General features: G+C 38.7%; 1 protein-coding gene across 5 annotated transcripts in view; it reads right to left on the reverse strand.

Annotated features, from left to right (window-relative positions):
* Positions 1 to 22236, reverse strand: part of LOC107857540 (N-acetyl-D-glucosamine kinase) — a 46856-nt gene extending 24620 nt beyond the window's left edge. For 2 of the 5 annotated variants that reach the window (XM_016702330.2, XM_016702331.2), the window contains exons 1-2: positions 21895 to 22236; positions 20743 to 20890 (exon numbers count right to left, since the gene is read on the reverse strand). In XM_016702330.2, the coding sequence (XP_016557816.1) occupies positions 20743 to 20890; positions 21895 to 22069 (323 nt within the window). In that variant the 5' untranslated portion in view covers positions 22070 to 22236. The remainder of the gene's footprint in view (positions 1 to 20742; positions 20891 to 21894) is intronic. The other 3 variants (XR_001670875.2, XR_001670874.2, XM_047406310.1) reach the window with 3 other exon arrangements.
* Between the last annotated feature and the right edge of the window lie 2341 nt (positions 22237 to 24577).

Here is a 24577-nt window from a genome sequence, read left to right on the forward strand (position 1 = left end):
CGGTTCAGGGTTGTTTTTAAAAAATTTACTGTTGAACCCGAACCCAGCCCGGCCCACCTAACCACAACCCGGCTAAATTTCACGGGCCGGTTCCGGGTTGACCCAGCCCCGCCCACTTGACACCTATAACTTGCATGTAAAACAGACATCTCGTCAATCATAGCATGTCGCTATCCTGGATAAGAAAGTGCTTATTTTGTGGACTTAGGGATGGAGACAAAGGACAACGATGATATAAAGGCATAATGGGGTGATGAGACAATGACAACTTTAAAGGGTATGATGAGGGTTAGTATTATGAGTGGACCATATGACTTTTCAAAGTGCAATCGATTGATTACAAGGAGACGAGTATGTAATAGGTGCATGACTGGAATCATCTGAGTCTGATGTCGTACGTGGATGACGATGATAAGTCGGGAGTGGTAGCACTGTGGATGGAGTTGTAGATGGTATGTACTGTAGAGTCTTCAAAAGTCGGTGTAGATAAGACTGGTGACACTATGGATGGAGATATAGAAGTAACGGTAGGATTTTCAAAAGTTGATGTAGGTAAGACCTCAGATATGTTAAGATGACCAGGAACAATAGAAGACGTAAAGTAAGGTCGAGACTCAAAAAATGTGACATTAGCTGGCTTAAGGTACCGATGAAGATCAAGTGAGTAGCAACGATACCTATTTTGCACTCGAGAATAACAAAGAAAGAAACATTTGAGAGCAAGAGCAGTTAATTTATCTTTTCTAAGGTAAAGTTATAAACAAAACATGTACTCCCAAAGACACGAGGGGAAGAGAGTACAGAGATGACTGACGAAACAATATTGAATAAGCAATTTGATTTTGAAAGGACGATGAGGGCAGCCGATTAATTAAATAGCAATAAGAGAGAACTGCATCGCCTCAAAACGAACATGGGATTGAATGAGAAGAGTGTAAACAGTCTCAATAAGGTGCCTATTCTTCCTCTTTGCTACTCAATTTTGGTGAGGGGCTCCTCCATTTTGTTAAGGGGTGTATTGACAAAAAGTCTGATGAGTCATCAATTGTTGAAATTGGGAGGACATATATTCTAAGGCATTATCACTACGAAAGGTACGAATAGAGACTAAATTGATTTTGTATGTCAACACAATAACTCTTGAATATAGGAAATAATTCAAAGTGATCTTTAATTAAGAAAATACAAATACATCGTGAATAATCATCAATGAATCTAACAAAATAATGAAACCCTAAGGTTGAACTGACTCTACTAGGACCCTAATATCAAATTGAACTAAGTATAAACTATGCACGACTCTTAGCATTATTTTGAAAGGTCGAGTGTGTTTCCCAAGTTGGCACGACTCATATTCTAATGTGGACCAACTAGACAAACTAGGCATTATTTTTTGTAGCTTGAACAAACTAAGATAACTTAAACGTTCGTGAATTACATTTGAAGAATCTACAACAGGACATGCTATGGAGGATTTAGGAAAGGTAAGGTAGTGGAGGCCTTGTGATTCATATCCTACACCAATTGTTTGTCTTACACTACGGTCATGCATGACAAAAGAGTCCTCAAGAAATAGTATGCCACAATCTAAAGCACGAGTCAAACAACTGACTAATGCAAGACTAAATGGATAACTAGGGACATAAAGAACAGAATTTAAAGTTGCAGAGGATGGGGGATTAGATTAACCAACTCCTTTTGGTTTGGTTTGGTTACTATTGGCTAAAGTGTAGCCGGAAGAGACGGTGAATAAATAATATTTGACAGAAGTGATTTGTCACCAGAAATATGATCGGAAGTGCCAGTCCACAACCCATCCCATGATCCAAATGTAGGAAAACTGTGCAATTGAGTTGAAGCTACTGGTAGAGACATCTGCTCACTTGCTTGATATTGAATATACTCATTATATTTCTCTTCAAATAAATAAATACATTGATTACCTGCAGTGTTAGACTGAGCGACATTAGCATTTTTAGGTGGCCGACCATGCAAAAAATAACATATTTCACAAGTGTGTCCAAACCTATTACAATAACTACACTTAGGTTAAAAATAGCATGTCATGAATGTATCCAAGCCTATTACAATAACTACACCTAGATCGAGATCTTCCAAAACAACGATCACGAATGTGTCCAAGCCTATTACAATAACTACATCTAGGTCAAGATCTTCTAAAACAACCTCCCCTCATCAACTCTTCATGAATTGTGATGTTTGATTGTTTGATCCCCTCACTTAAACATAAGACTAATCGAAATCACTGATGAACTTATGCATAAATCAAAAGGGGTCTTGACAGATCTTGCCGAAAAACTGACAAAGGTCACCAAATTATTGAATTTGACAGTTGAAAAGTGATTAAAATTTGAGAGAAGTTATATGGGTAAGGTCAGAATGATGGCACAATCCTACTAGAAAAGAGAAATTGTTGGTGTCAGTGTATGGTTAAATCTCTTCGAGAAAGTCGCACCTCTAATCGACGCGTGAGGGAATAAGGAGGTATTTTTAGGTGGGTTTGGCTGGGTTTTTGAAGCGAGAGAGTGGGACCAAATGGTGGTGGTGGTTTCCGCATAATATTGACGAAAATTGACAAGGACACAAATCATACCTAACAGTCACGAAAATCGAGGCACGATGACCTGTCTAACTTAATTTCTCAACAATGCTCTAATACCATCTGAGAAATATAAGATAAAAATATTATTGAATTGTGTATCTACATTATTACACTGAAACCCTATTTACAGACACTACACTATAATCTTTTTTCCAATTAAGATGCTACAATACAATCCTTTCCCATGGAGAATTCTATATACTATTATTGTTCCTACTTATATTCTACCAGTTTGTATCATTTTAGGATCAGAGCAGCAAGATCCAAGATGGTATCTATAAGATCTTCCAACGAACCAGCAACACAACCACTCATAAACCGTGGAAGTGAGCCCTCTCATGATCAAATGTCCAGCAATTAATGTAACATCACGTTTGAAAGCACTAAATGCACCAGTGAAGGCTCAATCCAATGGTACTCAAATTGATGTTGATCCGGGTATGTCCGCTAAATGAAAAGGTATGGAATGTAACAGTTGTCATCATGACATCAGAAGCTCTACTTGAGCTTCTTGGGTTAAGGATGTTGATGTTGACATGGAGATGCCTTGGTGGTTGAAGAATCCAACTCATAAGCCATACACGAATACGAAATTTTCTCAATTTGAAGGAAGAGATCCTCGTGGCTGGATTTTGAAGAGTGAAAATTATTTTCAGTAGTATCAAACTCCAAACTCCTAATGATCTAAAGGTGGATGTAGCAGCTATGTATTTGGTGGGTGATGCGCCGATCTTTTTGTGTGGAATAACAATGAGAGTACACTATTGTGTTGGGAGACCTTGTTAAAGCTTTACAAGAGAACTATGGCCCTGCTGAATCGCGGAATACAGATGAACACTTATGCAGCATTCGACAATTGGGCACAGTACAAGAATATTGCCAAGAATTTGCTAAACGATTCGCCTGAATCAAGAATTTGCCAGAACATTGTCTTTTCGGATTGTTCCTTGTTGGGCTTAAAGAAGAACTCAAAGCAAATTTGAGAATCCACAAGTCCAAAACTATATATAAAGCCATGAGCCTTGCAAAGGAATTTGAGCAAAAAGTTGGTTCCAACCGTGGGCATAAAGGTTCTCAGTGACCAAATCTTTCACAATCCAACACAATCGAAATTGTTTCCGCACGTGAAGTTCCTTACCAATCAATAGGCAACCAACTCGTGTCACGAACCAATCTAAATTCTACACATATGCCTCCTCATCCTTCTCCAAATCGTGATTTGGGATATAGAGAAGCAGAATCGCACAACCAAAGAACTCTATTTTAGGTGTAATGAGAAACTTGCACCAAGTGACAATTGCAAATTGCAAGACAGCAACTCTCACTTTTATGGAGATAAATGACAAAATTAAAGGTGGTGAATCCCTAGAACAAATGCCAATGACCTTACTGATGGAGATGCAAGGACAGCTGACCTAGCTGAAATTTCATTCCATGTGTTTCAAGGTAACATGACAGGCACAACGATGAAACTTCAAGGGACCTTAAAGGATGCAAGGTGTTGCGTCTAGTTGATAGTTAGGCCATCCCACAATTTTATCTCTGAGAAATTGAAGAATTACAATCGCTTGTTCAAGTTGTGCCTTATCTCGTAGTCCAGATTGGCAATGAAGATGTGATACGTTGCAACCGTCTGTGCAAAAATATCCTTGTGAAATTTCCTGGATTAACTGTTGTTCAAGATTTCTCTCCTTTCTCCATTGGATGAGTACATTTGGTGCTTGAAATAAAGTGGCTTGCTTCTTTAAATACAATCCAAGATAACTGGAATGAGATGTTTTTATTTCAATTTAAATGGGAAACGAGATAAGCTTCAAGGAGTTCCATGAGAATCAAATGAAACAGTTGTTTCAAGTATTTCTCCAAGGAGGCTGATACTTTAGGTAATTCTCCACCCGTTGATATTCAAAATTTGTTTTGAGGGTTTGAATCAATTTTTGAAGAACCCAATGCACTACCACCTTTTCGCCAACACACCCACTCTGTCACTTTGATTCCTAACTCAAAACCACCCAACATCCGTCCCTACCAGTATCATTGATACTTTCAAAAATCAAGAATTGAAAAACAACTGTTTGAATTACTCTAGAAGGATTTTATAAGGCCGAGTACTAGTCCATTTGCTAGCTATGTCCTCGTCAAGAAAAAGGACAACACATGGCATATGTGCATTGATAATAGAGGTCTCAACCAAATCACTATTCCAGATAAGTACCCAATCCCTAATATTGATGAGCTTCTTCGTGAATTGCACGGAACATCTGTTTTTTCGAAGATTGATTTACGTTGTGGTTTAACTAGATACGTGTCAATCCTGTAGACATTCATAAAACTACTTTTTGTACGCACTCTGGCCATTATGATTTCACTATTATGCCATTTGGTCTTACTACTCCTACATTCCAAGTGCTATGAATAAGTTGTTTAGAACCCACCTGTGCAAATTTATTGTTGTATTCTTTGACGATATCTTGGTATAAGTTAGACTTCTGAGCAGCATCATTTGCAACTTGCTCTCAACTTCTCAAAGATAGTCTTTTATGTCAAGACTTCTAAATGCTTATTTGGACAAATCCACATTTCTTTTTTTGGGTCAAATGATTCCAAAAAGGGAGAAAAATAAAATATGGTTCTCTCAATCCCAAAGTTAATTTTGTTTTTAATTTGGAACTTGACACAACTTTCTCTCTCTAACTTTGACACAATTTTCTCTCTCTTAGGGTTCATCTTCTCCACGACCCTCATCTATCCATTACCGATCTCGTTGGTGATCCAGCTAACATCATCTCGACGTTCTATTTCTTCCCCCCACCCTTCACCCACTATCTCTCTCTCACTCTAAGGGCAATAGAAGCCGACTAGGACTATTCTTTTTATCATCATCTTATAGGTACTAGCAGCAGCGTTCAACTCCGACACCGGCGTAGCTCATTGGAAAACGAAGTGACCCTATGAGACAAGATTTTTGCATCTAATGTTAGCATCAAACTTATCGGAATCCATCATATCAAGCAAAATAAATCATTTGTATTCTGTCTCAGCTTAATCCCAATGATTCCCATCCCTGAGTCCTTACTTTTCCCATCTTTATCTAACACTTGCATTGATGTTATTGTGCTCTTGGAGTCCTCTTTGTTCGTTCTTTATATTTCTTTCTTGTTGTTTATGATTTATAGTACAGTGTGGATTATTGCTTCATTTTTTGTTCTTCCTTGCTTGTTCTGATCCAAACTATGATTCTCCGTATTTTTGCTTTGTTTTTCTGATTTATTGTAGAGTTCAGATTATTGATATCTTGATTGACAGTTGTGGTTCATTCTCTATATTCTTGCTTGCTTCCCCCGTTTTCCGGTATGGCCCATATAGTGCTTGTTTTCTGAATTATAGCATAGTTGCTTGCTATCTTGCATTTCTGATTATGCACTAGATTCAGCATCTTCAAGTATATTCTGGTGTAGTTTACATCTTTTAAGTGGCTTCGGTGAATGATAGTGGACTAGGGTCATGTCTTCGGTTGAGGCAGAAGGGAGGGGTAGAAGCGGTAAGTGGGTGAAGAGTCTAAGAGTAGGGGTTGGAACATAGGGTCATTGACAGGGAAGTCCATAAAGCTAGTGAAGATTCTTAAGAAGAGAAAGATTAATATAGATTGTGTCCAGGAGACCAAATGGGTAGGAACCAAGGCTTGGGATGTGGACAGCTAGGGATAGGAATGGAGTAGGCATTTTAGTAGACGCAGACCTTAAAGAGCAAGTAATGGAGGTCGGGAGGATCACGATTAAGCTAATCGTTTAAGGGCTTACTTTGAATATTATTAGTGCTTATGTGCCACAAGTGGACCTGGAAGAGAAGATCAAAAACCATTTTTGGGAGGATTTCGACAAAGTCAGAAGAGGTGTACCGCACACTGAGAAGATTTTCATTCATGGAGATTTTCATGGTCATACTGGGGATTCTTTTGGTGGCTTTGACGATGTGCATCGAAGCTTTGGTTTTAGGGACAAAACAAGGTGGAGCCTCTCTTTCAGCCTTGCTTTTAGATTTTGCTAGAGCTTTTGAGTTGCGACTGCTAACTCATGTTTTCCAATAAGGCAGAACCACTCGGTCGCCTTCCATAGCATGGTAGTTATGACTCATATAGATTACTTACTCCTTAAGAAGGGTGATACAAGGACTACAAGGTTATCCCGTATGAGAATCTTACCATCCAACACAAGCTTTTCATGATTGACTAGGAGACTAAGAGGGATAGGAGAAAGAAGACCTTATATGACAGACTGAGGATTAAATAGGTGGCCTGACCCCTGCCTTTCTTAAAGAGATGGGGGAGAAGTTGATTGGTATGAGGTCTTGGAGTAGTAGCGAGGATGTTAAAAACATGTGGGATAAAACCTCTAGTTGTGTCAGGGAAGCAGCTAGAGAGGTGTTAGGGGTATAAGGGGTAACTTTGGTGGTCGTCGAAGTGATAGGTGGTGGAATGGATAAGTCCCAGGCAATGAAAGCTAAGAAGGTTGCGTATACAAAGTTGGTGGAGTGCATCGACTAGGAGGGAAAATGGACGCTTAAGGAGTTTATAAGGCAGTAAAGACGGAAGCTAAGTTAGCAGTTATGGCAGCTAAGATGACAACTTTTGAATGCATGTATGTCGAGCTAGGGGACAAAGGGGATAAAAAATTATATAAGCTTGCAAAAGTAGGAGAAAGGAAGGCTCGCAACTTAGATTAAGTGAAGTGCATCAAGGATAGTGAGAGCAAGGTGTTAAGCGAAGAGATCCTCGTTGAGCAAAAATGGCAGACATACTTTCACAAACTCTTGAACGAAGAAGAGAACAGGGACATCGTGTTAGGTGATTTGGAGCACTCTGAGAGTCTTCAAGTATTTGGGTATTGTAGGTGTATTAACGTTGAGGAGGTTAAACATGTTATTAGTAGGTTGAGTGGGGGAAGAGCGACCGATCTGGATGAGATTCCGATGCAATTTTGGAAAACCACAAATAAGGATAGTACAGAGTGGTTAACTAAGTTGTTTAACATTATTTTTAAGATAGCAAAAATGCTTGACGAATGGAGGTGGGTGATATCCAAAATTGTTGCAATTACAAAGTTATCAAGTTGCTAAGTCGCACTATGAAGGTTTGAGAGAGAGTAGTGGAGACGAGGATAAGGAGAAGGGTGTCTATTTCTGAGAACCAATTTGGAATCATGTCGAGACGATCGAGTACTGGAACCATCCATATCGTGAGGAGATCAGTGGAGAAATATAGGAAAAGAAAGAGGGACTTACATATAGTGTTTATTAACCTTGAAAAGGCTTATAACAAAGTCCCGAGGGATGTCCTCTAGAGGTGCCTAAAGGCTAGAGGTGTATCGGTGTCTTATATTAAGGCGATAAGGGTCATGTATGATAGGGTCAAGACTCGGGTTCGAATGGTGGGAGGAGACTCAGAGCACTTCCCAGCTGATGGGGTTGCACCTGATCCCTTTACTATTTTCCTTGATGATGGATGAGTTGACGCGTTCTATTCAGGATGAGGTGTCTATGTGTATGTTATTTGCGGATGATATAGTATTGATTGATGAGACTCGAAATAGAGTTAATGCTAGGTTGGAAGTTTGGAGATATACACTGAAGTCTAAAGGGTTTTCAGATTGAGCAAAACCAGAACAAAATATTTGAAATGTAAATTTAGTGATGTGATGCATGAGGTAGTGTGGAAGTAAAGTTTGACACACAACCTATCCCAAGAGCGGGTTTTAAGTATCTTTGGTCTGTAATTAAGGGAAGTGGGGACATCGATGATGATGCCACACATTGCATTGGTGAGGCATAGATGAAGTGGAGGCTTACTTTCGGAGTCTTGTGAGGTAAAAAGGTACCACCTAAGCTTAAAGGTAAGCCCTACAATTGGTGCTTAAACCGCCTTTGTTGTATGGAGTAGAGTGTTAGCTAGTTAAGAACTCTCTGTTAAAAAGACACATGTTGCAGAGATGAGGATGTTGGGATAGATGTGCAGGCATACTAGGAGTGATAAGATAAGAAATAAGGTTATTCGATGATACAATCCAGATTAGCTCCAAGCCATTCACTAGAGGTCAAGCCCAGGAGCTTCAAAGGATCCAAGGATTGTTCATGATGCGAGAGGTACTTAAAGAAGCCTCCTTACCATCAACACCAACAACAACAACAAACCCAGTGTGTTCCCACAAAGTGGGATCTGGGGAGGGTAAAATGTACGCAGTCCATACCGCTACCTACTTACCATCAAGAAGGTGTTATTTGTTGATGATCGCACTCACATTGGTCAAAGGATCGTTGGAGGAGGCAAGCGAAGGCAAAACGGGGCTAGAAAGGCCCTTGGAAAGGACTTGCGCCCAAGGCGCTTTGGATTCGCTTTTGATCTGCTCTAGCATTTCAAGAGCGGATCAAAACAGCCCCTAGTGGGCCTTTTCTTGCAATTGGGTCACTTTTGGATCCTAAAATTTGTAATAATTAGCCTAAACTATAAATACATTTGAGGCTAGCTCATTCTCTTAGCTTTGCTTGATTATTGATGAATTGATGAATGTTTCTCCATTGAGTGAGTATTGGACAACTTTTGTTGAACTTTGGTTTAGAAACGTTAGTTTAGAGGACGTTCATCTCCCTCTTGGTCACCATAGGAATTAGGTGTTCGATTATATTGTAATTGAGGATATTAGAGTTTGACATACTCTTTTGTTCTTGGTTACTTCTTTTCTTGTGTCTAATTATCTATCTTATCGATTATCTTTACTTTTTTATATCATCTTTAGTTTTCGTATTTTGATTTCATATCATTTGGTATCAAAGCCGAGTTTGATTTCATTCCTACGAAGTCAATCTTGGGTCTAGTCGTCTTAGAAAATCGAAAATCACAAAAAAAAAATTACTATTCACGTTTTAGGTCTTAGGTCATATTTTGAGTTTTTGATTTTTGTGTTTTCTGTTTCTAGTGTTAGATTTGCATTCCCTAACACTATACGAGTCTATAAACCAAATTTGAGTCAAATCGGAGCTTATTTGAGAGTTTTATCCTTGTTGGAAGCTTGGGTTGAAGACGTTTCAAGTGGATTGAAAATCTAAAGATTTTGGTGAAGAATTTGGAGAAATTGATGTTTGGAATGAGTTTAGAAGGCTAAGAAGTACCTACATTCAAAATTTCAACTCATTCCAAGCTCCGGAGAAAAAGTTAGAAAGATTGGTGTTCTTGGTGTGTTCTTGAGGAGATTGTTATAATCATATTGAAATTCATCCAAAAGAAGGTGTTTGATCCAAAAAGAAGGAAGAAAAAGAGTTAAAAGGGTGTTTGTGTTTGAGCATCTAAAAAGATTTCAAGAACATTCCAAGAGAAAATTACACAAAGGGCATCAAGAAGTGCATTTTTGGCCTTGGAACAAGCAAGGGGCAGCCAACTTGCCCTTGACCTGCGCCCAAGGTGTGCTGCAGCTGCTCCCAGCCTGTTGCCGCACCTCAAGGCAGTGTCTAGGGGCTCTCGGCTCTCCTGCGTCCAACCTGCGCTGGAGGTGCGTTGGAACTGCTGCCACAACTCAAAACAGTGAGCAGCTTTCCCCACCTGCGCTGGAAGTGCTCTAGAGGTGCGCCCAAGGTGTGTGACACCTCCCCAACGCATGTCAAGCCTTCCCAACGTCCAATTCAAGTTCCAAATGCATTCTAACACTTCTAAACTCCAATTTACTCAGGTTTGATTCCTTAGTTTCATTCCTTGATTCATAAATTCAACTCTTGATTCTTAAAACTATCAACAACTAGTAATCCACCTACTAAGTTGGATGATTAGTTCTTAAATCCGAATTCATTCATCGTCTCGTTTCTTTCAAGCTTTTCTCTTTTTAATTCTTGATCCAAGTCCTTACATCTTTATTTGAGTCCATCAAACAAGAATCCAATCCGATCAAGAGTAGAACTTGACACGTCGATTACCACACGAAGTATAAACGATATTTCAACATTTGTGATCCAAGTGTGAGGTAAACAAAGGTGTGAAGAGTTTGTGAGGTTAATTTATCTAACGCTAACATGTTTGTTGTTTTTGAGTGTTTTTATTCATAGGTACAATGGCTACGGAAGGCGAAACTCCACAAGCCATGGATAACCACTCAACAAATGCTATCTCAGCGGCCATTGAAACTCTCAATCAAAAAATTGATTCTATGGACACTAAGACAAATTCACTTGACCTTAAGGTGGATTCTCTTGAAGGTAGTGCATCCCTTGTTGGTGGAAGAGTGGATAGTGTGGAAGGTCAACAAAACCCATCCCTATACACACCTCAACACTACCATGCTTCGACTAGTGGGCATGCTCCAAATCCTTTGGCTCATATGTCCTCGGAAAACCGTCACCCAATTATCACTCCACCAATACAAGAACATGATTCCATTCCTCAAGTCACTTCATATCCACAAAACCGAAATCCCATTCGTCCACTCCAACCTCAATTCAACCAAATGCAACATGATGAATCTCAAACCCGAATACCCCAACCTCCACTAAACCAAATTCCCCCATTCCAAGCACCCCTTAACCGAAACCAAACCATCCAAGTAAACGAGGAAGAAAGGGAAGAACAACAAGCGGAGTTTGGAGAATTCAATGAAGCCGACATATTGGTAGAGGAAATGAGAGATAGACCAATAGATCAACGAGGTTACCGAGGTCGAAGAGGAAGATTTGGTCCGGCGCCTAATGGAAGAGGGAACATGGGAAACCGCCCCCAAGGTTATAAACAATGGAACCAACAAGGTAATAGGGATCGAGATGTAAGCATTAATTCAATCGAGGTTAGTCTCCCAACTTTCAAAGGCGAAAGTGATCCCAAAGCTTATCTCTCATGGGAGTCCTCTCATGAAAGGATCTTCTAAGTTAACGATATCACCGAAGAGAAGAAAAGTTGTTATGCCATAGCCCATTTTGAAGGGTATGCCAATACATGGTGGGATTATGTCAAAAGATTTGGAAATGTGTTGAATGAAGGACAACCCCCTCCATGGGATGCCTTGAAGGTATTCATGAGACAGAGATATGTTCCGGAGAGGTATAGGCATGAGACACTTGCCAAGTTGTACAACTTGAGGCAAGGTAGCAAGAGTGTTGTGGCCTATTATGATAAATTCCAACAATTGATCTTGAAGCTCAACCATCGAGAGAACGTGAACCATGACATCATACGCTTTAAGGTTGGATTGAACAAAGATATCTCCTCATGCATGACTATCCACAAGTTCGAGACCATAGAAGATATCTTCCCAGCGGCCTTGGAGATTGAGAGGGATATCAAAGAAAGGGCAACTTACAAACCAAAAGGCTACTCATCTACCAATACTTGGAGTAAGAATAAAGAAGTAGCCCAATCGCCGTCGGGATGGAACAAGAACAAGGACTACAAGTCCAATGACAAGAACAAAGACTACAAGTCCAATGACAAGAAGCCCGTAAAGAAGATCACTCTAAAGTACTCTCCAAAGAATGAAGGTAACAAATATCCTACTCTTAATCCTAAAGGTTTTCAATGTTTTAAATGTCAAGGGTGGGGACATACGGCAAGTGAATGTCCCAAACGGAGAAATGTGATCCTTAGGGAAGGGAAATTGTATCACCTTGGAGAAGAGGTGGGATTGGAATATGAGAATGATGAAAAAGCCCAAGATGGAGAGGGGTCCCAAAAAGATGAGCTGAGCAAGTAAAGAAGGATAATAAAGATGCTTGGCCTCAAGATGGGGAGTATGAGGTTCCAAATTTTGTTGTGAGGCGTGCAATGATTAGTAAGGCAATAGATGACATAGTCAAAGGGAGAATTTATTCCATGTAAATGTCTTATAAAGAAAAATGTGTGCTCTTTGATCATTGATAGCGGAAGTTGTGCTAATGTGGCTAGTGCTACTTTGGTTGATTTCTTGAAGTTTCCCACAACCAAACATGTCACACCATACAAGCTTCAATGGTTAAATGACTGTGAGTTGAAGGTGACTAGGCAAGTGGTGATTCGATTCAAGGTCGGGAATTATCATGATGAGGTGCATTGTGATGTGATATGAGTTGAATGGTCGGAAATTCACTCTTCATCCACTTTCGCCATCTCAAGTGAACGAGGGTCACCAAAAATTGAGAGAATTTAAAGAGAAGGGTAAGAAACAAAGTGAGAAGGAGGACCAAACCGAGGAGCAAAATGAAGAAGAGGAGAAAAGGAGGTTGAAAGGGAAGAGTCCCTTGGTGATGTTGGCTAGGAACAAAGATCTTTTCAAAAAGAAGGATGACAAAACACCCATTCTTCTCCTAGCCTATGTTTTTCAGGCTAACCACTCTGCTTCTCCTATCCCTCATTCTATTTCCCTTGTTTTGCAGGACTATGAAGATGTGTTCCCAAAGGAGCTTCCCCAAGGATTACCCCCACTTCGGGGAATTCAGCATCAAATTGATCTTGTGTCGGGTTCTCAATTACCCAACAAGCCCGCCTACCGAAGTAATCTAATGGACACAAAAGAGCTCCAAAGGCAAGTTGAGGAACTCCTTAACAAGGGCTATATCAAATAGAGCATGAGTTCATGTGCAATCCCGATGTTGCTAGTGCCAAAGAAAGATGAGACATGGCGCATGTGTGTTGATTGTCGAGCCATCAATAAAATAATGGTAAAGTACCGCCACCCAATTCCCGTTTGGATGATATGCTTGATGAGTTAAATGGTTCTTGTGTGTTTTCTAAGATAGATCTTAGGAGCGGGTACCACCAAATCCGAATGCAACCGGGTGATGAGTGGAAGACCGCATTCAAGACCAAGTTTGGTCTATATGAATGGTTGGTCATGCCTTCTGGCCTCACCAACGCTCCAAGTACCTTTATGCGGTTGATGAACCATGTGATGAAACCGTTAATAGGGAAGTTTGTTGTGGTATACTTTGATGATATTCTAGTTTATAGCAAATCGCTTGAAGAACATGTCTTGCATTTGCAAAATGTGTTTGAAGTGCTTAGGAAAGAAAAGTCGTATGCTAATCTTGAAAAATGTTCTTTTGGTGTGAATCAAGTTGTTTTCTTGGGACTTGTTGTGAGCTCAAGAGAAGTCGAGGTGGATGAATCTTAAGATAGACCCCATCAAGAATTGGCCAACTCCGAAATCCATTGGTGAAGTAAGAAGCTTTCATGGGTTGGCTAGTTCTATAGGCGATTTGTCAAAGGATTTAGTACCATCGCCGCTCCTTTAACCAAGGTGATCCATAAGGATAAACCTTTTAAATGAGAAGATAGCAAGCCAATGCATTTGAAGCCTTGAAGCCTATGCTTAGCTCCGCACCCTTAATGCAATTACCCAATTTTGATAAGATGTTTGAGATTGAATGTGATGCAAGGTAGGAATAGGTGTCGTCTTAATGCAAGATCATAAACCTATTGCCTATTTTAGTGAAAAGCTCAAGGGCGCAACTCTAAATTATTCCACCTATGATCTAGAGTTATACGCCTTGATTGAGCCTTGGGTAATTGGCAACATTATTTGTGGCCCAAGAAGTTTGTGATTCGAAACCGATCATGAATCCTTGAAACATCTCCGGGCCCAAGATAAACTCAATAAAAGACATGCCAAATGGATTGCTTTCCTAGAGACTTTTCCTTATGTAATTCATTACAAAAAAGGAAAGGAAAATATGGTAGCCGATGCATTGTTTAGGAAGCATGTACTATCTTTACATTGTCTTCTAAATTGATGGGATTTGAGAGTCTAAAGACAATGTACCCCGAGGACCCAAATTTGCTCAAATCTATCAAGATTATGAGACATGGGGTAGGGAAAGGTAGGAGAGGGATAGTGCCTCTACACCTTACTCCAAGTTTGATGGTTTTTGTTCAAAGGAAAAAGGTTGTGTATGCCCTCTAGCTCATGGAGGGAATTGTTTGTAAGAGGCACATGATGGAGGTATGATGGGTCACTTTGGAATTGACAAGACCCTTGGAATCCTAGAGGAACAATTCTATTGGCTCAAGATGCGTCAAGATGTTGCTAAAATTTGTGGCCAACGTATGGATTGTAAAAGTGCGAAATCCTGCCTTCTCCCTCAAGGGTTATACACCCCACTATCCACTCCTCAACGCCAATGGCTTGACAGCTCTATGGATTTTGTCTTGGGATTGCCTAGGACAAGGAGGGGGTAAGGATTATATTTCTGTTGTGGTTGATAGGTTCTCAAAAATGGCCTATTTAATTTCATGTCATAAAATTGATGATGCTTCTAATGTGGCTTCTTTGTTTATTGAACATGTTGTCAAAATACATGGAATTCCTCGAACCATTGTTAGTGATAGGGACTTTAAGTTCCTTAGTCACTTTTGGAGGTCGTTATGGGGTAAGCTTGGCACCAAATTGTTTTTCTCAACGTCTTGCCACCCACAAATGGATGGGCAAACGGAGGTGGTAAATAGAACCTTGGGTTCTATGTTGCGCACCTTAGTTAAAGGAAAAATGGCCTCTTGGGAGGACCACCTACCTATAGTCGAATTTGCTTATAATCGTGTTATTCATTCGACTATTGGTATGACTCCCTTTGAATGTGTTTATGGTTTTAACCCCCTTACCCCTTTAGATCTCACTCCTTTGCCTAGAGATGTTGTGATAAGCTTAGATGGAGACAAGAGGATGGAAACCATGAAGAAGTTGCATGAGAAGGTGAGAATTCGCCTTGAGAAAAAGAATCAAGAGGTGGCCAAAAGAGTAAACAAGGGAGGAAGCGACTTGTGCTTAAACCGGTGATTGGGTGTGGGTGCACATTTGGAAGGATAGGTTTCCAACCCAAAGAAAAGCCAAATTGATGCCCCGAGGTGATGGTCCATTTCAAGTGCTTGAAAGGATAAATGTTAATGCCTACAAGATTGACCTTCCTTTGGAATATCAAGTACACAATACCTTTAGGGGTCGTTTGGTGTGAGGTACAAGGGATAAATAGTCCGGGATAAAATGATGAATTATTTTATCCCACGTTTGGTTAAAGGTATTCGTTAATATCGGAATAACTTATCCCACCATTTACACCATAGTGATGGAATAAGTTATCTCAGATGATCCCGAGATTAATTATCCCAGAATAACTATTCCCAACCAACGATTCCTTAATGTGTATGATCTTTCACTCTTTGACATGATAGAAGATGATCACCCTTTGAATTTGAGGTCAAATTCTTCTCAAGATGGAGAGGATGATACAATCCGGATTAGCTCCAAGCCATTCACTAAAGGTCAAGCCCGGGAGCTTCAAAGGATCCAAGGATTGTTCATGAAGCGTGGGGTACTTGAAGAAGCCTCATTACCATCAAGAAGGTGTTATTTGTTAATGATCGCACTCACATTGGTCAAAGGATAGTTGGAGGAGGCAAGTGAAGGCAAAACGGGGCTAGAAAGCCTCTTGGAAAGGACTTGCGCCCAAGGCGCTTTGGATCCGCTTTTGATCCGCTCTAGCATTTCAAGAGCGGATCAAAACAGCCCCTAGTGGGCCTTTTCTTGCAATTGGGTCACTTTTGGGCCCTAAAATTGTAATAATTAGCCTAAACTATAAATACTTTTGAGGCTAGCTCATTCTCTTAGTTTTGCTTGATTATTGATGAATTGATGAATACTTCTCCATTGAGTAAGAGTGTTGAACTTTAGTTTAGAAACGTTGGTTTAGAGGGCATTCATCTCCTTCTTGGTTACCGTAGGAATTAGGTGTTCGATTAGATTGTAATTGAGTTCGACATACTCTTTTGTTCTTGGTTACTTCTTTTCTTGTGTCTAATTATCTATCTTATCGATTATCTTTACTTTTTTGTATCATCTTTAGTTTTCGTAATTTGATTCCGTATCATCCGAGAAAAGGTGGGAATGGCCCCTGCGTAGCAGACAAGATAAGAGAAGCGAGATTGAGATGGTTTGGACATGTGGAGAGGAGGTGCGCAGACATCCCAGTGAGGATGTGCGAGAGGTTGGTGATAGTGGGTACATGGAGAGGTAGAGGTAGGCCAAAAAAGTATTTAAGAGAGGTGATTAGACAAAAGATGGTGCAGCTTCGTATTTCTGAGGACATGACACTAGATAGGAATGTGTGGAGATTGTATATTAGGGTAGAAGGTTAGTAGGGTGTGGAGTGTTGTGTTGCCTTAAGAAGGTTTAGGGTTGTTGGTGTCTGTCATAGTATTAGTCGTATCCTTGTAGTTCTTGCTTTTGATACCCATCATCATATGTTGTTCATTGTGTTTCGATCACCATATTATTTTGATGTTATTGTTCATTTCGTGAAGGCTCTACCCTGCTTTCCTTATTAACTGTTATGTTTTTTACATTGCTTTCTTCTTCTTGAAACTGTCTTTATACCTCCACGCAGTAGTGGTAAGGTCTACGTACAATCTACCCTCCCTAGACCCGACTTATGAGAATTCATTGGGCATGTTGTTGTTGTTGTTGTTGTTGTGATTTCAGAAAATGGGGTTGGCGTTGATCAAGTAAAGTTCACGCAATCTTCGGGCGGCCAGTACTAACTAATGTGAAGGAGCTACGTGGATTTCTTGGGTTAACAGGTTATTATCGCAGATTTGTGAAGAGTTATAGAATAATGGCTCAGCCTCACTAAACTTACCAAGAAAAATGTTTTTTAAATGTAAAGATATGGCACCTGGGCCTAACTCAACCCCAAAAGCTAGCTCAAAAAGAGAGGATTGCCCAAGTCTATAAAAGCAAACCACCAGTCCATTCTCCAACAAATATGGGACCTTTTTGCCCGCTCTAACACCCCTTCACACCCAGGGTCCAACTAGCGCGTGGATCGGGATTCTAAACAGGGATGAACCTGCCTCTGATACCATATAAAGATATGGCACCTGGCCGTAACTCAACCCTAAAAGCTAGCTCATGGAAGAAGGATTGCCCAAGTCCATATAAGCAAACCACCAGTCCATTCCCCAACGAATGTGGGACTTTTTACCCACTCTAAGATTAACAATTGCTTATGTTAGTACATAACTTTCTTCTTCTAGTCATTTGAAATCTACTTATGACTAGGAATTGTTGGTTCTTGTCCTAGCTTCGCAGAAATAGAAACACCAGCTCTTAGGACATCCATACTTTGTCCGAACAGAACATTGTCGCCTCAAGTATCTCCTTTCCCAGCGTATTAACACTAATGAGCAACAAAGATTATAGACGAAATTGCTTTCCTTCGACTTCACAATTGTTTATAAAAGCAAGAAAAGACAATTTGGGAGTTGATTATCTTTCAAAGAGGCCATTGAATGCTGAATTTCTGACTCTTGATATTCATGTACTAATAGATTTTTCCAACTGGCTAGTTGCTCTCCAAGCAAATACAAAAAGGGCAGCCTAGTGCACTAAAGCTCTCGCTATGGAAAAAAAAAAAAAAAAAAAAACACCACAAGGGTGTATTGTACGCAGCCTTACCTTGCATTACTACCATAGGTTGTTTCCAAGACTTGAACCCGTAACCTCCTGGTCACATGGCAGCAACTTTACCAGTTACTCCAAGGCTCCTCTTCAAGCAAATACATATACTTGTGAGATTATTAAACCCATCCCCAAGACCATTCATAACAACTAGATTTTTACCTGGTGGATCAGAAACTTTATTTCAAGAAAGGGTTGGTTGTTCTGGATCAATCTTCTAAGCTTCTCTCAAAATCGCATGACACAGCTTCTGTCGAATATAGAGGATATTTGAAAAACTTGAAGCACCTTTCCTCCAACTATTTTTGGCCACAGATGAAGCATGATGTTAAGCTCTTTGTTCGAAAATGTTTGTTTGGTTTGTCAACTGGCCAAATACCAAGCTTTAGCACCAGCTGAACTTCTACAACCCTTGCCTACACCTGATAAAATAGGGGAAGATATCTCGATTGACTTTATTATATGACTTCAAATCTGGTGGTTATGATACAATTTTGGTTGTTAAGAACTCCCACATCCAAAAGTTGAAGGTGGCGGAGATGAGGATATTGAGATGAATTTGTAAACTTACTAGGAGAGATAGGGTAAAAAATAATATTATTTAGAAGAAAGTGGGAGTGGCTTCGGTGGAAGACAAGATGCGGAAAGTGAGGTTGAGATGGTTCGGGCATGTGATGAGGAGGTGCATGGATGCCCTAGTACAGAGGTGTGAAGGGCTAGTTATGGATGGTATCGGGCAGGGTAGAGATAGGCCGAAGAAATATTGGAGAGAGGTGATTAGGCATGACATGGAGCAGTTACAGCTTACGGAGGACATGACCCATCGAAAGGCGTAGAGGACGCAAATTAGAGTAGAGGGTTAGTGAGCAGGAGTGCGTCCTTACTAGCAAAGTGGAGTGCTTTGTACGTGCCTTGTAGTTTCTTATTCGTAGTGTTTTGGTGATGTTTGTGATTTCAAATATATATTTATAGGATTACATTGTGGGTGTCTTGTTTCTTTTAGTAACTAGTGGTGGATTATCCCATTTTGTTGTTTGTTTTTTTGTTTTTATGTTTTTTTGTTTGTTATACTGTTATTTTGTCTTGGGCCGGGGTTTATTGGAAACAGTCTCTCACTCTCTCTACTTCATCTGATGTAAAGGTCAACGTACACTTTATCCTTCCCAGGCCCCACTTTGTGGGAATACATCGGGTATGCTGTTGTAGTAGTAGATCATCTCAGCAAGCACTCTCATTTCATCCCACTTTCTCACCCATATACTACCAAGACTGTTGCAAATGTTTTTTGCAGAGAAGTTGTGCGTCTCCACAGCATTCCTCGAGCAATCCTATCTGATCGGGATGTCATCTTTCATGGTGCTTTTTGGCAAGAGCTTTTTCGACTTAATCAAACAAGGCTAAGAATGTGTAAGTCTTACCATTCATAATCTAATGGACAAACCGAGATAGTTAATATAAGCTTGGAATCTTATTTTGTGATGATTTATTGTGGAGCAGCCTTGTACATAAAGTCAGTATATACCATGGGTAGAATTTTCTTTTAACGCAGGCTTTCATTCATCCACAAAGACTACCCTATTCAAGGTTTATTCAAGGTTGTTTATGGTAGAAACCCTCCATCCATTTCTCCTTTAGTTCATGGAGAAACACACACAGCTAAACTTGAAGAACAACTTTTGAATCATGATGTCATGTCAAAAATTCTCAAGGATAACCTTTTCAAGGCCTAAACTCAAATGAAATAGCAAGCTAATTCTCATCGTTAACTTTCGGGTTGGAGATTTTTTCTTTCTATGTGTTCAACCTTACCGTCAACATTATTTTGCACATCGTAGGTACTAAACATCGTCACCTCGATTTTTCGGACCATACAAAATTGTACGATGTGTCGGACCAGTAGCATATGAACTGGAGCTACCTGCTTATTCCAAAGTCCATCTAATTTTCCATGTATATTTGCTCCGTTCAGCTCATGGTCAACAAGTTGTTATACCACCAGCCCTTCTTCCTCTTGCTGAAGATTAGGAACTCACCATAACTCTTGCCAAGATGCTTGCACATCAATGGGTCAAAGAAGTTGGTGCTTCTTCTTTAGAACTGCTAGCTGACCGTCCCCCCGAAGCTAGTTGGGAGAACTATGATCTCATTGCACATCGGCTTCCTTCTTTTTGCCTTGAGGACAAGGCGACTTTTCAGAGGATGCACTGATACCACTGCTTTTTTACACTCTAGAAGAAAATTTTCTAGAGAATTTAGACAAGTATGTGGAGATAATCCATCTTAGTTTCTTGGTTTCAAATAGGATAAAATACGTAAGCAACAGATATCTATAGCAGTTATCTACAGCAGTAACTAGTTATCTATGTGTTAGGAGTTATCTTTATGTTTTAGTTTAAATATATGTACCTAGAAGAATTCTGACGGGAAAAAGTATTATCAGTATCTTTGTCTGGAGATTTGTCCACTCCATACAACATATTATTGGTTAATGTTGTGTTTAAGATCCTTGCACTTCATTTAACCAGTAAAATTTCATTCTCATCTTTTCTTCATCATAGCTCGGCTCCTATCAAAATTTCAGCAGCCTATTATTGGGACTAAGTTCAAGAGTTGCATACAAGAACTCCACAAACAAAAATATCTTTTAACAAATGAGTGCAGAGCGCACACCTCAGCCAGCCTAATATTTTCTCCTGATCCTTTGAATTGTTCACACCAGATAGACCCAAACAAACTGCTTTAACAGCTGATTGTTTGACACCAGCATCAAACAATGCTTCTGCTATAACCTTTTCCAGTGTTTCTCTAGCTACATCTCCTGTAAACATGGACCGCATGGCTAAAGAAACTCATATCTACTAGGAACCAAGAACATTTATATGTTATGGCATTACTTCAACCATAAGCAAAACATTCTAGCAGTTGATTTAACATAACTTCAACAATTGAACAGCAGAAAACATTTGACATCCATAGAAATACACAAAATTATTCTACTCATAGAATTAAATTTGCATTCAATGCGGATTAACTTGCAATGATGATCATTCATGCTCAAAATAACTTCCAAAAAGACTTTAAAAGATGACATAATAATTCAAGACCTTAGGCATATGGTCAAGTACAAAATTCCTACTGATTACACATATAAATTTTGCTTCTGATTAATTGACCTATTTAATTCTGCTATGCGAGCTTTGCCCGCCCAGTCAGTCCCAACTGCAGATAAAGAAGGATGGCTGTGGCAGGTTAACAACTAGTATAAATATAGCCGGACTATGATGAATCCTCTGAAGACTTAATTATTTGAATTTGGAACATCCATCCACGTGCAGATACAGTAGATTGGGCACTTGATATCAGAGGTCCTGAGAGGTACCCACTTCTTGGAGTAACCTCCCAAAAAGAATAAGATGCATTTGTCAGGTTCGGTTGACCTCAAATGGTGTGGAATTAAGAGATAGTTGATTGATTACTATGAGCTACTTCATTTCTTTCTATCTTCTTCCCGCCCTTCCCCAAAAAGCACAAGAATAGTTGGAGTCTAGATTTTAGATACTAAAGATCAAAAAAGTGTTGGGTGACTATTCTTTTCGAATAACTAACAAGCACCCCAGAAAATGCATGACAAACCCCTTATTAATGTAGAGAAAAAAGCAGATAAAGCAACCAACATAAATAAAATTATACAAGACCAATTCACATATTGAAAATCTTAATCAGAATTGGAACTGACTAATTTATATATCCCAAGGAACGGAATTAGCGGTTCCTGACAAAACAGAATTCTCCCTAGCTGACAACAAAAGGATATAGGTATACCTCCAACGCTATTAAAATTGGAACATCCGGCAATGGCGCGGCCCAGAATCGGAAGAGGATCAGGGAGGATATGGATGTCGGAAAAGGGAAGAAGTGGCATGCAAACACACACAGTGGAGGTAGTGCCCCCATCTACCCCCAAGATCACCTGGCACTCATCAGATTCTGAACCCATTTAAACCACAAAACCAAAGAGCTATTTTGTTTTCAATGAGGAATTTGAATATGAATTTATGTCGGGAGAGAAGGGTGGGGGAGGAACAAGGAATGGATAGAAAATTTGGCAATGAGCCTCTTGACTTTTCAATTAGTAAAATGACTTAATTAGTTATTTTTATTTTCTCATTCTGAAATAAAACTAGTGGTGATATGCCCGTAACACGGGCCAACATATAAAGTGATAAAAGACTAAAATTAGGATGACTTTTAAATTTTAGTCTTAAATAAATAATAATTTTATATTTATATTTTTCAATTTTTATTTGTTTTTTTTTTTAATTTTACTTTAATTTTTATTTTTTATTTTCTCTTTTTACTTTTAATTTTCTCAATTCTTTCTTTTTTCCGTTTTCCTCTTAACTTCTTTTTTTTTTTATTTTATATTATTTTTATTTTATATTATTTTTATTTTTTCTTTTCTCTTTTTTGTTTGAGTTTTTCTCAATCTTTTTTTTTCCTTTACACCTTTCAACGATTACTTTTATTAAAAAATATATATATATATTTTTCTTTGATTTTTTTCTTTTAAAATTTTTCTCAGCCTTTATTTTTATTTAATCTGTTTTTTTTATCAACCTTTAGTTTTTTACTATTCTCTCTCAACATCTACATTTTCTTTGACTTTTATTTTTTTAATATTTTTCTGCATTTTCTTCTTTTTTCATAATTTTTATTATTTTTGTTCTTTTCTTCGATTTCTTCCATTCAAGTTACATCTCATGAGCAAGAATTGACACTATCACATTATAAAGGCAAGACTTACGACTTTCAAACAATAATCTACGTTTCATGAACAAGAGTTGACACTACTACATTGTATAGGCAAAACTTATGACTTTCAAACAATAAGTTATATTTCAGGGGCAAGAGTCGACACTACCATATTGTATTTTGATTTATGAGATATCTTATAACTCTTACCTTAAAGAAAAGACTTAGCTCAGGAACTTTCAAACAACAAATTATTCCCCACGGGTAAGAGTTGATTCTACCACATTATATTTTTATTTACGAGATGTTCTACAATTATTGTCTTAGAGGCAAGACTTAACTCAAGGACTTTCAAACAACAAGTTATGTTTCATGGGCAAGAGTCGACATTACCACATTATGTTTTCATTTATGAGATGTTCTACAACTATTGCCTTAGCAGCAAGACTTCGGTCAAGGACTTTCAAACTACAAATTATGTCCCACGGGCAAGAGTTAACTTTACCACATTATGTTTTCATTTATGAGATTTTCTACAACTATTGCCTTAGAGGCAAGACTTAATTAGCTCAAGGACTTTTAAACTATTATGAAATTTTCTACAACTATTGCCTTAGAGGCAAGACTTAATTAGCTCAAGGACTTTTAAACTATAAATTATGCCCCACAAGCAAGAGTTGACTCTATTACGTTATGTTTTCACTTATGAGATGTTCTACAACTATTGCCTTAGAGGCAAAACTTAGCTCAAGGACTTTCGAACTACAAATTATGCCCTACGGGACAAGAGTTGACACTACCACGTTATGTTTTTATTTATGAGATGTTCTATAACTCTTACCTTAGAGGCAAAACTTAATTAGCTCAAAGACTTTCAAACTACAAATTATGCCCCACGGGAAAGAGTTGACTCTACTACGTTATGTTTTCATTTATGAGATGTTCTACAATTAATGTCTTAGAGGCTAGACTTAGCTCAAGGGCTTTCAAACTACAAATTATGCCCCACGAGCAAGAGTTGACACTACTACGTTATGTCTTCATTTATGATATGTTCTACAACTCTTGCCTTAAAGGCAAGACTTAGCTTAAAGACTTTCAACCGATAAATTATGTCCCACGGGCAAGAGTTGACACTACCACGTTATGTCTTCATTTATGGGATATTCTACAACTCTTGCCTTAGAGACAAGACATAGCTCAAGAACCTTCAAATAATAAATTATGTCCCACGGACAAGAGTTGACACTACCACATTATGCCTTTATTTATGAGATATTCTACAACTCTCGCCTTAGAGACACAACTTATCTCAAGAATTTTCAAAGAACTTTGTAACAACAATTCATGCCCTTAAATTTGTTTTGATGTCAAAAAAAGAAGATACCTTTGCAGATTATCAAATTTTTTATTTCTCAACAAAATATAATAGAAGTTGAGAAAAAAAAGAAAAAAAAAACATCAAACAAAATAGAGAAATAAAAAAATTGAGAAAAAAGCGAAGAATTTAAAAAAATTGAGAAAAATAAAAATGAGAGGAAAACTAAGAATAAAATTTGAGAAAAATGAGGGGGAAAAGAGAACTGAAAAAGAAAAAAAGATCAAACAAAATAGAGAAATCAAAAAAGAGTGAGAAAAAAAGCCAAGAAAAAAATAAAGATTAAGAAAAAAGTGAAGAATTTTAAAAATTAGGAAAATAAAAAATGAGAGGAAAAAATAAAAAATAAAGTTTGAGAAAAATGAGGGAAAAAAA

Source organism: Capsicum annuum, chromosome 2 (assembly GCF_002878395.1).
Source record: "Capsicum annuum cultivar UCD-10X-F1 chromosome 2, UCD10Xv1.1, whole genome shotgun sequence".
Classification (NCBI taxonomy): domain Eukaryota; kingdom Viridiplantae; phylum Streptophyta; class Magnoliopsida; order Solanales; family Solanaceae; genus Capsicum; species Capsicum annuum.